The sequence below is a fragment of the Tenrec ecaudatus genome, chromosome X (genome assembly GCF_050624435.1).
Source record: "Tenrec ecaudatus isolate mTenEca1 chromosome X, mTenEca1.hap1, whole genome shotgun sequence".
Lineage (NCBI taxonomy): Eukaryota > Metazoa > Chordata > Mammalia > Afrosoricida > Tenrecidae > Tenrec > Tenrec ecaudatus.
The window spans coordinates 136,295,444-136,310,877 of record NC_134548.1 but is presented as its reverse complement, the minus strand read 5'-3'; the positions used below and the strand labels follow the sequence as shown (position 1 = coordinate 136,310,877).

At 41.0% G+C, this 15,434-nt stretch overlaps 1 protein-coding gene and 1 pseudogene across 4 annotated transcripts in view; one reads left to right on the top strand and one right to left on the bottom strand.

Annotated features, from left to right (window-relative positions):
• The window catches only part of XIAP (X-linked inhibitor of apoptosis), a 53,266-nt gene that overhangs the window by 15,435 nt on the left and 22,397 nt on the right, over window positions 1-15,434 (bottom strand). For all 4 annotated transcript variants that reach the window (XM_075538141.1, XM_075538143.1, XM_075538140.1 and 1 more), the window contains 3 exons: window positions 2,986-3,889; window positions 1,922-2,021; window positions 848-926 (listed from right to left, as the gene is read on the bottom strand). In XM_075538141.1, coding sequence (XP_075394256.1) covers window positions 848-926; window positions 1,922-2,021; window positions 2,986-3,862 — 1,056 coding nt within the window. In that variant the 5' untranslated portion in view covers window positions 3,863-3,889. The remainder of the gene's footprint in view (window positions 1-847; window positions 927-1,921; window positions 2,022-2,985; window positions 3,890-15,434) is intronic.
• LOC142433742 (partitioning defective 6 homolog beta-like) lies at window positions 6,611-14,790 on the top strand (annotated as a pseudogene).

The following is a 15,434-nucleotide window of genomic DNA, read 5'->3' as shown; positions in this document are numbered from 1 at the left end:
TTTTCCAAGCTCTTTCGACAGAGTACAGATGCCTTGGCCACTCCAGTTTAAACTATCAATTTAGATATACTTTTGAGATTGTAAATACTGTCTGCAAAAGGCTTAAAACCATTTATGAATACAAAACACTGTGCGCGAAAGTCTAATTGCAGAAGGCTAAGAGACCAAGCCAGGAGCTTGGGTGGTGTGATGGTTCCGCACTTGGCTGCTAATCAAAAGGTCTGCAGTTGGCACTGACTGGCAGCTCTTCACCAGACAGGACCTGGTGATCTCCCGAAAAGGTCAGCCGAGGAAACCCTATAGGGCGTTCTACCCGGTCTTCTAGGATTGCCATGAGTCACAACTGACTTGTCTGCATCCAACAAAACAGGGCCGAGTATGTAAGTTCTTCCAGTCCATATTTTTTTCCACTTTCAAATTGATTAGTTGCACAGTAAGATTGACTAAAATGTCACATTTCTTTTTTTAAAATGTCACATTTCTTATGATAATCTAAATCCTTATTAGTTGCAAAATACATTAGTTTTATAATACAAAGAGCTATCTAAATACAATATAAACCATATTAACAATTTTTACAATAATAATTGTTAGCATTTAAAGAGTGGCTTTGTCTTTCACTCAGCATGTACTAATGTTCACGGTCCTGTTTTTGCCTACAGTGATACTGAAATCAGTCTATCCTGATGCTCTCTGAATAAATATGCTGCAAGGTAAGAAGTACAGGCCCTCAAGCTTTCTCCTTTATAGCTCCCTGCATGTTACCTTAAAATATTAGACTGTGCACTTTACTACACAACAAAATACATCCAATTTGAAAACACATATATTACAGTCTGTGACTTACCCGAGACTCTTCAGGTGAATGATTTAAATGAATATTGTTTATATATTCATGCCCCTTCTCTTCTAACAGATATTTACACCTAAACAATTAAAAAGGAGGTTAAACTTCAGTAGCAGGTAAAACGTAAGCATGGATAATCTCCATTATCTTAATTCTGTTCATTTGTTTTTCGTATTTCTAAGGAACCACAAAATAAAAATGTTACCTAATTTCTGTCCAACTATCAATTTAAGGTTAAAAAGACATATTCCCTTTGTTACTCTATTTAGGCTAATGCAAGCTATTTTAAGTTAGTGCCTTGACATTATAGACAAGTTTTAAATACTTAATCTTCTTAACAGATTTTACTTAGAGGATTAACCAAGTGTATATTTAAAAGGAATTCTTTCCAACTTTTCCTCTTAAGGCTGTTTAACAGGCTAAGATCGCTTTTCCTTTTCTTTTCCATCTTCACTTTGCATTTTTTAAAAAATCATTTTACTGGGGTACTATGGTTTTAAGCTGTACTGTACTTTGCAGAAACAAGATGGCAATAAGACATTTAGGCTACGCCCACATTCTTAGATGTCACTGATTTAAAGAAGCATGAGTATCTTGTTTATCACCTCAAACTGTTGCCAATTAAATTATGACACACCATCAAATGCAAGATGTGTCCTGATTTCAAAGATTTTAAATTGCTAACCACTGTGTGCCTTTCAATCAATGAGCTACCATGTTTCCTAGGATGTGAACAGGTCAAAGAACCTCTTTGATAACACGGTTCTTCCATGCCCATTCCGAAGAAGCCTGCGCCCAACAACAAAAGCAGCACACATTTCTGTCGTTGGTGTTTAGAAATGGAATCATCTCGATGGCACAGCTATGCTACACAGACAATAAATGTTTCGGTCACCATAGCAGGCTTGGGTGGTTTTTCAAATAGATATAAAGTAAGTGACCCCGTTTTTACAAACTTGCGTGACTTTCAAGCTAAAATGAAGGCAAAAATAATTGAGGTGAAAAGTAAATCACATCTTCCCACTGCAGCTTGTCCAATTTGCCTGTTACTGAATAGACATGTAAAGACCTTACCCTGGATACCACTTAGCATGCTGTTCCCAAGGGTCTTCATTGGGCTTCCAATCGGTGAGCCCTCCCCCACAATGAAAGCACTTCACTTTATCACCCTCGCCTAAGAAAACAAGGACAAATACATGCAATTGTGCAATGTCTCTGAGCACCTAAAAACAAAGCCTATCTAAGGAATGTGACAATCTCGTGGTGCGCGAGATGGCATTCAAATTCCCTTCAAAATAATAGGTACAAAAAATAATAGCTTGATCATTTGAGGCGGAAAGCTCAGTAAAGTCACTAGCTCATTTTCAGGCAGTTAAAAGACAACAGGCCATTTCATGTTACAAACGATTATTGATACATGTTTTTCACATTGGTCATTTGGGCTGTCACTGCTAGAAAACTAAAACAAGGATGTTCCAAATATGCATAACCATAAAGTTCAGCATAATGAAGTGACAAGTTCTTCTAAGGTTATAGTTATATGGCATTAAATAAAGCTTCACGGTGGCTATGTGATGCTGTACCAATAAAATACTGAAATAACTGCTATTTTGTGCTTGGGCACTGTTTGACCTCAAACTAAATTAGTCAGATATATCATGGTATACATTTTTTAATACCCCTGGAAGCTACCAGACCCATCATGACATGTTTACAGTAGTCAATTTGAAAAGCACTCATTTGAAGCAACCAGACTGATTTCAAACGCACAGTACTATGTACAATTTCAATACCAGTCAACTAAACTCTTCTAGGGAAAATGTGTGTAATAAAGACAGGGGGCTCCCATTCTCTTCTTGGGCATGTTGACTATCTCTTGCCCCAACCATTAGCCCTCTCCTCAAAATAATTTCATAAAGAGCAAAGTGACTCACAATATGGTATCCGTTCACATATATTCAGTGGTTACATAAAAGATTAACATAAGGAGTCAGAGACTAAAACAGATAGAAATTAACACGCCACACCACACTTAAATATTGACCAGCTCAGGGAACTAAAGGCATTTATTTCGCTTTTCTGGGTCCCTGGGATAGCTTGAAAGTTATTTATTAGCTTGGTTTTATAACAAAGTTTACCTAAAGCATAAAATCCAGCTCTTGCAAGCTGCTCCTTGTTAACTGAGTATATCCATGTCCCAAAAGTCAGGATCCGTACTTCATAATCCGCCATGGCTGGATTTCTTGGAGGATTTGTTGAATTGGGGAAATTCCGATCAGAACTCAAGACATCAGATTCACTTCGCGCATTAACACTCCGGCCCAGCACAAAGAAGCAATGAGGAAAGTGTCGCTTGTGTTCTGACCAGGCCCGATCACAAGGTTCCCAATTTTTCAGTTTCCCGCCACAACAAAAGCACTGCACTTGATCATCGATACCTGTGTAGTAGAGCCCGGCACTGGCTAGCTCTCTTGGGGTTAGGTGGGCGTACTCTGGCCAGTTCTGAAATGAATTTAACCTTGCTTCTTCGCTACACATCTCAGGGTTCCTTGGGTACATGGTGTCAGACATATCTACAACTTGTCCAGTTCTCAAGAGATAGTCTGCATGGGTCTCGGAAGGCCTGTCGAAAACCAAGTGATTTCTGTTTCTTGCATAATGTTCAAAGTTGCACAGTCCATTTTGGACACCGGAATTTGTAGGTTGCGCAGCCTTATTTTCAAAATGAAAGCCATTGATAAACCTGCAATTGGGGGATGCTTTCCTGTGTCTTCCAATGGCGGAGTCACCGTATTGCCATCTGTCTACTGCTGCATGACAACTAAAGCACCGCACGGTGTCTCGTTCACCAGTGTAGAGAAAGCCAGCTCGTGCCAGCGTTGAGGCGGAAACAGGACTACTGCTTGGAAAACTGGCAAAGGTTTTTAATCTATTGAACTCGTCTACGTATTCTTCATCTTTATTGATATCTGCAGGTGCCAGCGTTTTAGAGCCTTCAACACTGTTAAAAGTCATCTTCTCTTGAAATTAGGACCCGTTCACCTTTTCAAAGAAGAGAACATTACATTAGGAATGACAAAATGTGAAACACACACAATATGCTTGGTATGAGGAGCTGGCAGCGTCTTTACTGAAGACACAAACATAACTATACAATCTCCAATTGTAAAGTTCTACATTAGTATGTGATTAAAGTTATAAAGTCAAAACTAGCATTTCCTCCTTTCTATGGAAAGCAATGCTCAGGGGTAGGAAAGGGCTATTACTTTTCAAGGGCCTATTTTACATAAATATGGAAGCTATGTGATACAGAATATATTATAATGATTAACCATGTAAAACCATTAGGAAAAACATGAAAGTATAAACTATACACATTCTTAAAGAGTCTCTGCATAATTTTTATAATGGATCATTGTATATTCAAAGCATCAAAGTCTAGTTTTTATAACTAAAAACCCCCAACTGTTTCAAATGTTAATGAATTAATTTTTATTATTTCTTTACTTTTTTGCTTAGCAAAAATGTTTTATTCACAATGTTGGTTCAATGTGTTTTATAAGACCATTAAATATCTTTATTTTTCATGTATAAATAAGGGCCAGTCTTTTGGGTTATAGTTGGAAATTTAATCATTTAAGATCTGAGAGTGCTTCAAAACGTTTGTGGAAAAATTCCATTATTAAAAAAAAGAAAATTTCCATTATTTTTCATTCCATGTTTTCCATGAACTTTTAGAAGGGCCCCCTTCCCCATACACATACATACGCATATACTATTACTGCCCTCTAGAGGGTGGCTCAAGAAAAAGCTCAAGCATATATAGATTTTAATTGTAGTTACTTTTTCTATCAGTTTCCTATAGTCAAAAAAGTTTGTCTGGCTAGACCAGAGGATGTACATTGGTACAGATAAGAACTGGAAACACAGGGAATCCAGGACAGATGACCCCTTCAGGACCAGTGGTGAGAGTGGCGATACCTGGACAGTAGAGGGAAGGTGGGGCAGAAGGGGGAACCGATTACAAGGATCTACATATAACCTCCTCCCTGGGGGGTGGACAACAGAAAAGTGGGTGAAGGGACAGTGTAAGATATGACAAAATAATACTAATTTATAAATTATCAAGGGTTCATGAGGGAGGGGGAGCAGGAGGGAGAGGGAAAATGAGGAGCTGATATCAAGGGCTCAAGTAGAAACAAATGTTTTGAGAATGATGATGGCAACAAATGTATAAATATGCTTGACACAATGGATGTGATAAGAATTGTACGAGCCCCCAATAAAAGGATTAGAAAAAAGTTTGTTATCCAAACTAAGGAGTAAAACTGTTACAGTCTCATCAAAGATGCCAAATTGTAACTCTGTCATATGTAACCTACATAATACACTAAAAGGAACTGGCTGAGTTATGAGAAGTTACCAGAGAACTTATCTTCCAAAGCTGGACACGTTGGAAACTGAAACATATCAACACTTACACTTGGAAAATGGGCCTAAATTAGGGCTTCTCCAAGAAAATCAGAGCACATGGTCACCCTAGCTATAAAGCACACTTTGGTTCTCAAGATTTTTGCCTAGTGGATGAAGCTATAGGGTCAGCAAGTAGAATAAGGGTTGGGACTCGGGGAGGGAAGGGTTCAGCAGTCGTAGCAGTGGTGGGGCATAAAAGGGAGCCAATTTCAAGGAGTCTAAGAAGGAAAAGAATGTTTTGAGACTGTGACAACAATTGTACAATAGTGCTTGATGTGACTGAACTATGGCATGATTTGATATATGTATTCACTCCCAATTTAAAAAAATTTCATCCAGTACTAATACAAGCTCATTAAACACACAATATTAAGACTCTGTCTCTACTTCAACTGTACATTAACTGACTTCAAGGCAAAACTAGCCAGCTCTTTTGGCATGATGTTGGCACAATGTATCTTAGAATATCGTCTCTCTTCCACTAACGCTCAAGACAAGGCTCCTCTTCTGCAGGCTCACATTGAATTTCAGTTTGCAGGCCATATCAATTCTAGTGGTATTAATTCACGTACCTAGATCAAAGACTGCAGCCTTCAATATGGACTACAACTCAACATAAAGAAAACCAATGCAGTGATAATTGTACAACTTTTCTTCATGACTGAATTACTGAATTGTATGACAAGTGAAGTGCTAATAAAACTATTAAGAAAAAGAAAACCAATAACCTCATAACTGAACCAAGAGCAATAAATGGAGAAAAGAATGAAGTTGTCCAGGATTTCATTCAATGTGAATCCAAAATCAATGTCCATGGAAGAAGTAGTCAAGAAATCAAAGGACATATATTCCACTGGGCAAGTCTACTGGAAAAGTTCTCTCTGAAGCAAAGTAAGGTTCACCTGCCTCAAGCCTTGGTATCTTATTTCCCTTCTTTTTGTTTCATCTCACTGATTGGAACCTCCACTATGAAGCTCACTTACCCCACTTCTTCCTTAGTTTTCCATTCTTCCTTTCCTAACCCTTTTTCAACTTTGTACTTAGATAAATGCTGTCCTTTTGACCTCAAATAGCCAACCTCTAAGGCCGCAATATTTTCAATTATCTCATAATCATAATCATGCAAAAGCTGTATATTGAATTAGGAAGAGGAAGAAAAAATTGATGTCTCTCAATTATAGTGTTGAAGGATGTTACGTATATCATAGACTGCCAGAAGAACCAACATCTGTCTTGGAAGAAGTATAGCCAGAATGCTCCTTAGAAGCAAGAGTGGAGAGACTTTTCCGAATGTACTTTGAACATGTTAACAATGGGAATCAGTCCTTGGAGAAGGACATCATGTTTGGTAAAGTACAGGGTTAGTGGGAAAAATAGGAGACCCGTAGCGAGTTGGATTGATACAGTGGCTGGGACAATGGGCTCAAACACAGCAATGACTGAAGATGGCACCGGACCGCACAGTCTTTTGTTAATTTATACGATTGCTGTGAGTTGGAACAGATCTGACAGCACCTAATAACCAACAATTCATGTGTACCTCAAGAAATGAGCTTCACATAGCATTTTTGAAAGACTGTTTCCCTAGCATTTAATTTAGTGATACTCATATTTTTTAAGATGGCTAAAGCCATTCTGACACTAGTTTTTAAGACCTTTTGTGGAATCCGACTGGCAAAATAAAGATTAAAAAAAAAACCAAGTCTTGACAATAAGTTAAAACTTGTAAGATAAAATTTGAGAGTTAAATGCAAAATCGTACTGTCTTGTTAAAAACACAATTGCACAATAAAAGGGAGATGTAGACTTAGTTGAGAAGGGAGTCAAATGAAGGCAAACCTCCAGATTAAAACCTTAGGGTTTATTTAATTACAAATTTATTATGAACCAACACTAAATGGCTGTTAAAAAAACTTACCATAAAGAAAAAAACAAAAACACCTTACAGTAATTTCAGGCTACATTATTGCCCAGATATGCAATATCGAGATCTAATTCACCTATGTATTAAAAAATTATTTTACATTCCAAACACATTTTAGAAGGGACATTAACAAAGTATAATGTCTTTAGAGAGCGCTGGAGTGATGAAAATTATGTCATATTAAAATTATATCATAAAGAATAGCTGGAAAAGCTGAAGATACTTATCCCAAAATGGAAAAAATATTTGGGATGATAGCGAGGATAAAACATCTTCTTTGGAGATTTAACAGGCTACCTCATAGAAAAAAGATTTGATTTCTGTTTCGTTTGCAGGTAGACTAGAAGTCAAGTGCATATCATTCTAATCAGATTTTAATCCAAAAAGATGAACTTTACAATAATCAAAAATGGTACAAAATATACTGGGGTTGGGTGGTTTAATACGTCAAGCATACAAGTTATCCCACTACTGGAAGGGAGTTTGGCACAGACAAGGCAAAACTAGATTATCAAATCATTTCCAAGCCTAACCTAAGCTTGTAGAAGTACTGGTAAATATAAATCAAAACATGAAAATGACCTTCCCCAAGGGGGTAATTTTTATTTCTCAGGTCAATCCAAATAGATACAAGTGTTAGATCAAAGATCTATTTCCATCATTTCAAAATAGAGGCTATTTTATGTGGTTCAAGTAGTCACCTCATTTCAGATCATATTAAATAAAAAACCCATCATTCAACCCCAGCAGGAGAGTCTCTATTTGAAGCTTTCAAGTGGAGAACTAATTTTCTCGGGATTTATTTCATACTAATAGTTTTTATTTCAAGGTTTGAAAAGCAGATATTTATTCAGAAGCACTCAACTCAACACTACATATACTGTATATATTCATGTATAAGCTGAGATTCTCAGCACATTTTTAATGCAGTTTGTGGTAAAATTAGGTGGCTCAGCTGATATTCAGGTTGGCTTATACTGGAGTATATATGGTACATTATCAGGCATTGGCTTGATCATGAGATGAGTGAGAAAACTGAATTTCCAAAGGGATGAAGAGTGAAAGGGAGAAAAATTACTGACAAAGGACAGACACCTAGGAGTTAGAAGACTCTGCCAAAGGAAAGGATTGTGAGAGGTTTAAGAAGAAGAAATCAAGACCTAGGGGAAAAGAAGATGTAAAGATGATACTGTAGAGAGGCTAGGAACTGTGAATTCAGAAGAACACAGAGTATGAAGATTGTGGAAAAGGGATTAAACAGTCTTTAGATAAGAAAAGCCCTAAAGTATGTCAAGATAACGGAAGGCTTATTTGTGAAAATATATTCAGTCTTTGCTAAGCAAAAGGTGGGGAGAAAGACAAAATTTCGATATAATGGGACCAAGTGGTTTGGAATCTTGAAGTGAGCTGCAAGGTCGGCAGTTTGAAACTACCAGCTGCTCCTTGGGAGAAAAAGGAGGCTTTTCTGCTCCCATAAAAAGTTTGCCTCATTGGGTCTCCACTCAAGTACTCCCTCAATGCAAGTATACTTTCTTCTATTAAATTGGCATTCTATGATACACACCTTCCCGATACAACTACTGAAGACAAAGCGGGTGAATAAGCAAATGTGGTGAAAAAAGCTGATGGTGCCTGGCTATCAAAAGATATCGCGTCTGGGGTTTTTAAAGGCTTGAAGGTAAACAAGTGACCATCTAGCTGAGAAGCAACAAAGCCCACATGGAAGAAGCACAACAGCCGGTGCGATCACAAGGTGTTGAAGGGATCAGGTATCGGCCTTATCAGAACAAAAAATCTTATCACAGTGAACAAGGGGGAGAGTGCAGAGTAGAGACCCAAAGCTCATTTGTAGGCCACTAGACATCCCCTTACAGAAGGGCCTCAGGGAGGAGACGAGCCAGTCAGGGTGCAATGTACGAACAATGAAACATACAACTTTCCTCTAGTTCCTCTAGTTCCTCCCCCCACCCCCACTATCATGATCCCAATTCTACCTTGCAAGTCTGGATAGACCAGAAGATGTACATTGGTACAGATAGGAACTAGAAACGCAGGGAATCCAGGGCAGATGATCCCTTCAGGACCAGTGGTGTGAGTGGCGATACTGAGAGAGTGGGTTGGAAAGGGGGAACCAGTTACAAGGATCTACATGTGACCTCCTCCCGGGGGGGGGGCAGACAACAGAAAAGTGGGTAAAGGGAGACATCGGACAGGGCAAGATATGACAAAATAATTTATTAATTATCAAGGGTTCATGAGGGAGGAGAGAGCGGGGAGGGTGGGGGGAAATGAGGAGCTCATGGCAGGGGCTTAGGTGGAGAGCAAATGTTTTGAGAATGATGAGGGCAATGAATGCACCAATGTGCTTTACACAATTGATGTATGTATGGATTGTGATAAGAGTTGTATGAACCCCTAATAAAACAATTTTAAATAAAGTTCGTCTCAGAAACCCACAGGGCAGTTCTATCCTGTCCTGTAGAGTTGCTAGGAGTTGGAATCTACTTGATGGCAGTGAGTTTGAACGGGGTTTTAGATAGAAGCTAGCATTGCTAGAAAAAAAAACCCAGTAAGCAATTGGTGCATGCTTATGTGAAAGGGCTGGAAGATTTCAAGAAAGTGAAATGTTGTAAGGGATTAAAAATATATATGTGTTTAGTCAGTCAACTATATAAGGGGAGCCACAACAAATTTAGTTATCACATTATAAGGTACAGGAGGGGAGACAAACAGACACCTATCTGATATATGTACACACGTTTCTTTCCCCCAGTTTTTTAGTATTAAAGTTACCTAACATATATAAAACTCAGAAGGTAATCTTTAATAAATGAAAAAAAAAGTTAAGATGCTGGGAACACGGGTTATCTTTCCCTCCAAATGGTTATTTTCACTTAAAATCTCTCAAGTTAGTGCTGCTTGCCTTTGTCAGATGCTCAGACAAGGGGGAGGACACCCAAGTGAGAAGATAATGGAGTGGGTGTCCTCCTTGCCTTATTCCGTGGGGCCAAAGCTCAGAGGGAGGGAGTCCATACATTTGTCTTGCTCTGCCAGGCTGATCCTTGAGTGTGAGGGCAGAAGTACAACAGTGGAGCTCAGTAGAAACCCCAGCAACTGCCCCTGGAGGAACATCTTACATGTTCACCCCTCATCACAGTCAGGCAAAACTGTATAAGTAGCAGTTTATCGGGGCATCCTGGAGGTGAAGTACAATTCAGAGCTAAAGTTCAGCATCTTTTGCTTTTGAAAGAACAAAACTTGGAAATTTTTAGTTTTATGGATTAATATAACATGTTCATAGAGAAGCCCTGGTGGCATAGTGGTTATAAGTTGGGCAGTTCAAAACCACCAGCCACTACATGGGAGAAAGATGGGGCTTTCTACTCCTATAGGGAGGTACACCCTTAAAAACTCACAGGGGCAGTCCTATCCTGTCCTAGAGGGTCACTATGAGTCAGAATTGACTCAAAGGTATTGAGTACCATGTTTGTAAGGCATCTAACATTAACATTTAGTAGGCTATGCAGAAATACATTGAGATTTGCTACCAATAAATAATGCTAATTATCATAAGGCTGTTTCAACAGCCAAACCATTACTTGGGACTTTTATATGACAGCAGCCAGCAACTATGTTTTTGGTACAGACATGCTATCACAGAAGATGTTTAAACTATATAAAGTATTATGTTGTATCAACCTTAAAATAAAGTCACATTGGGCCTCTACTCAAGTACTCCCTCAACACAGTAACACTTTCTTCTAATAACCTGGCATTCTGTGATACACACCTTCTTAACACAATCACTGAAGACAAAATGGGTGCATAAGCAAATGTGGTAAAGAATGCCGATGGTGCCCAGCTGTCAAAAGATATAGCATCCAGGGTCTTAAAGGGATGCAGATAAAAAACAAGCGGCCATCTAGTTGGGAAGCAACAAAGCCCAAATGGAAAAGCACACGAGGTATCGACAGCATTAGGTATCAGAAGACCCAAAACAAAGAATCATATGGATGTGAATAAGTGAGTGGGGGAGGGGCAGAGTAGAGACCCAAAGCCCATCTACAGATAACTGGACATCTCCTCAAGAAGGGTCACAAGCCAAATTGGTGGTGAGGGGGGAGTGGCAGGCCTGGTAGGGAATGATTAAGGGTAAGGTTATGTAAAGAAGAGGTATAGCTGTAACCCAGGTGGGGACGGAGCATGATAGTGGGGCAGGAGGAAAGTCAAGGGAGATGGAGGAAAGAGCTAGGAGGCAACGGGCATTTATAGAGGTCTAGACAAAGACATGTACATGCAAATATACATATGAGGATGGGGAAATAGATCTATGTGTCTATATTTATAGGTTTAGTATTAAGGTGGCAGAAGGACATGGGGCCTCTACTCAAGCACTCCCTCGATGCATGAATACTTTCTTCTATTCAATTGGCACTCTACGATGCTCACCCTCCCAACACAACTGCTGAAGCCAAAGCGAGTGAACAGCAAATGTGGTGAAGAAAGCTGATGGTGCCCGGTTATCAAGAGTGATAGTGTCTGGGGTCTTAAAGGCTTGAAGATAAACAAGCGGCCATCTAGCTCAGAAGCAACAAAGCCCACATGGAAGAACACACCAGCCTGTGTGATCACGTGGTCCCGAAGGGATCAGTTATCAGGCATCAAAGAACAAAAAATCATATCATTGGCTGCACACTTCCATGATACGATCGCCAAGGACAAACGGGTGCATAAGCAAATATGGAGAAGAAAGCTGATGGTGCCTGGCTATCAAAAGAGATAGTGTCTGGGGTCTTAAAGGCTTGAAGGTGAACAAGCGGCCATCTAGCTCAGAAGCAACAAAGCCCACATGGAAGAAGCACACCAGCCTGTGCGATCATGAGGTGCCAAAGGGACCAGGGGTAAGGCATCATCCAAAAAAAAAAAAATACCATAGTGAAAGAAGGGGGAAGTGCAGATTGGAGACCCAAAGCCCATTTGCCGGACAACAGAGAAGGGGGTGAAGGGAGACACCGGACAGGGCAAGATATGACAAAATAATAATCTACAAATTATCAAGGGCTCATGAGGGAGGGGGGAACAGGGAGGGAGGGCAAAAAAAAAGAGGACCTGATGCAAAGGGCTTAAGTGGAGAGCAAATGCTTTGAAAACGATTAGGGCAAAGAATGTACAGATGTGCTTTATACAATTGATGTATATATATGTATGGATTGTGATGAGTTGTATGAGCCCCTAATAATACGTTTAATAAAAAAAAGATGTCAAAAAAAGAGAAGGGTCACAAGGAAGGGATGAGCCATCCAGCACGCAGTATAGCACTGATGAAACATACAAGTTTCCGCTAGTTCTTTAATGCCCCCCCCCCCCGACTATCATGAGCCCAGTTCTACTTTACAAATCTGGTTAAACCAGAGCATGTATACTGGTACAGATAAGAGCTCTTGACACATGGAATCCAGGACAGATAAATCGCTCAGGAACAGTAATGGGAGTAGAGATACCATGAGGATAAGGGGAAGGTGGGGGGGAGGAAGAAAAGGGGAGCCAATTGCAATGATCGATATATACCCCCACCCAGGGTGACAAACAATAGAAACATGGGTGAAGGGTGACAGTGGATGGCTTAAGTTATGAAAATAAGAATAATTTATAATTTATCAAGGGTTCATGAGGTTGGGAGAGGGAAGAAAAAAATGAGCTGATACCTAGGGCTCAAGTAGAAAGAAAATGTTTTGAAAAGGATGATGACAACATATATACAAATGTGCTCGACACAACGAATGTATGGATTGTTATAAGAACTGTAAGAGCCCCCAATAAAATTATTAAATAAATAAGTAAAATAAAGTCACATCCAGTTACTGATTTACTTAACTTCAGAACCTGTGTCCTCTACTTTAGTTGTGGATATTCTTCCAGGAACACATATTAGGCTTCATCTTTTTTTTAAAGGAAATAAAAATCCTTAGGATGTTATCACTGGGCGGTTTTTAGCCTAAGGGGCTCACTATATGCCTCAGAGGAGGTCCCAGGTGTCTTCATATCCTGGCTCCTTGCAGGTCTCATTCCGGGTCCAGGACTAATAGCTGTTAACAATGAAGTTTTAAGAGTTAACAGCGTAGAAGCTGCAGGGAAGAGTGTTGATCCAGTAAAAGCCATGGTGGCTACAACCCCCATAGCCACAGCCTCCTAACAACAGTAAGGCCAGCAAACGGAGAGGATGCTATTAGGAATGGTCAGAGCTGGCAGCTTCCAGCAATCTACTCCTAATAGCCTTCTTGGCACTCTACGCCAAATTTTGCGAGAGGAATGATGAAGACAATGATAAAGGTGGCATTATTCCTGAAGATAATGTAGTGCCACAAAATATTCCTAAAGCTACCAAAAAGCTGGAATCGTTAACACAAGTAGAACCAACTTAGTTTTGAGTTTAAACAGAATGGTTTTATTCTTGTTAATTGAGTTTGCCACCCCTAGCAATTGGAGCATGGAGTCCCTGGGTAGTGTAAATGGTTGAGCGCTCAACCTCTAGCCAAATGGTTAGCAGTTCAAACCCGCCCAGAGGTGCCTGAAGATGGGACTGCCAATCTGCTTCTGTGAAGTCGGTCTTAAAAATCCCTGTGGAGCAGTTCTGTTCTGCACACACAGGGCAGCAAATGGCAACTAGCAACAGTTTAAGTAGAACAAGGCAAAAATTTGAAACACATGTTTCAGACTAAAGACTCTTAGAAGATGTAACAATCATAACACTATGAAACCAGCATTGGAATGTTTTCTCAACCATGATGCCACAAGACATGTAAATGTGGCTCCGTTTAAGAGGGTTGCAAGTGCTGAACAAAGGCGCACCCTGGTGGTGAAGTAGTCAAGAGTTTAGCTGCAAACTAGTAGGTTGGTAGTTAGAACACATCCAGAAGAAAGACTTGGCGATCTGCTCCCATAAAGATTACAGCCTAGGAAACCCTACGGGGGGGGGGGGGGGGCTACTCTGTCCTATAGGGTCCCCGAGTTGGTTTTAAACATCTGATGCGAATGATTTGTAATAGGCATGAGAACAGTAACATTGCAAGCTTAAAATACTATTACAACAGTAAGAGGCAGCAAGAAGACTCGTCGTTGCGGAGAGCCAGGGGAGGAGGGGAAATAAAAAGTGATGGCAAATGGATACTGGGCTTCTTTTGGGGGGTAATAAAAAGGTTCTAGGGGCTGAGCCGCTGGCCCCTGCGGGTGGAGGCCGAACCTCGAGCAGCGCCATGGCCTCAGTCGGTGTGGCCGCTGGGCGTTACCGACACCTCAGCCGCCGCTCTCACCGAGACCACAGTGGCCTGCGTGCGTGAAGGAGAACTACTCCTTTCTACCTTTGGTTCCCAACATCATCAAATGCATAGACAAGGACAGCCCTGACATCCACCAGGACCTGAATGCCCTCAAGACCAAGTTTCAAGAGGTGCGGAAGGCTGTTGGCAGCATGCCTGGCATCCACTTGCGCCCCGAGCAGCAGCAGAAGTACAAGCGCCTCTGCATGTTTGAGATCCCCAAGGAGTAGCGTGAACGCGTAGCCAGGAGCGCCAGACCCTACGTCCCCCACATGGTTCCCCTGACCGGGCTGCACGGAGACTGAACTCGAAGGCTCGAACAGAGTCCCCTACATCCGTGTGTCTAGATAGATAAAGTCCAGGCCCTGCTGCGGGCAGGTAGGCTGCGGGGGCGGGCCCTCTGCCAGAGGCCGGCTCCCCTTGCTGCTCAGAAGAGCACAGGAGGTGCTGTTCTTTCTGCTTCCTTCCGCCCTCGCCTCTCCCTCTTGGTGCCGACCAGGTGCATGCCGTTCCTCTGAAGGCCGTTTGCTGAGACATTCGCATAGAGCCCACTGGATGAATGAATTATGCCTGCCCTGGGATTCCATGAATTGACAGGAAGAATCATTTGGAAAGACTATAGGGTAACTTCACACCCTCTCCCCATTTTGCCTCATTTGGGCCCTTCCTGCAGCCTGTCTCCAGCTTCTCTGGCTCCCCCATGTTCTCCTGTAGCAGTTGCTCCCTTATCTCCTTTCACCTGTTGGATCCTGTCACTGGCCGCTTGATGCCAGAGTGGCAGCCCTCACCAAAGCCCTCTGAGCGGACAAGCTGACTGACCCTCTTGCCTGCGCTGAAGCTGCTGGTCAGCTGAGCAAGTCTTGTCCTCCTAGCA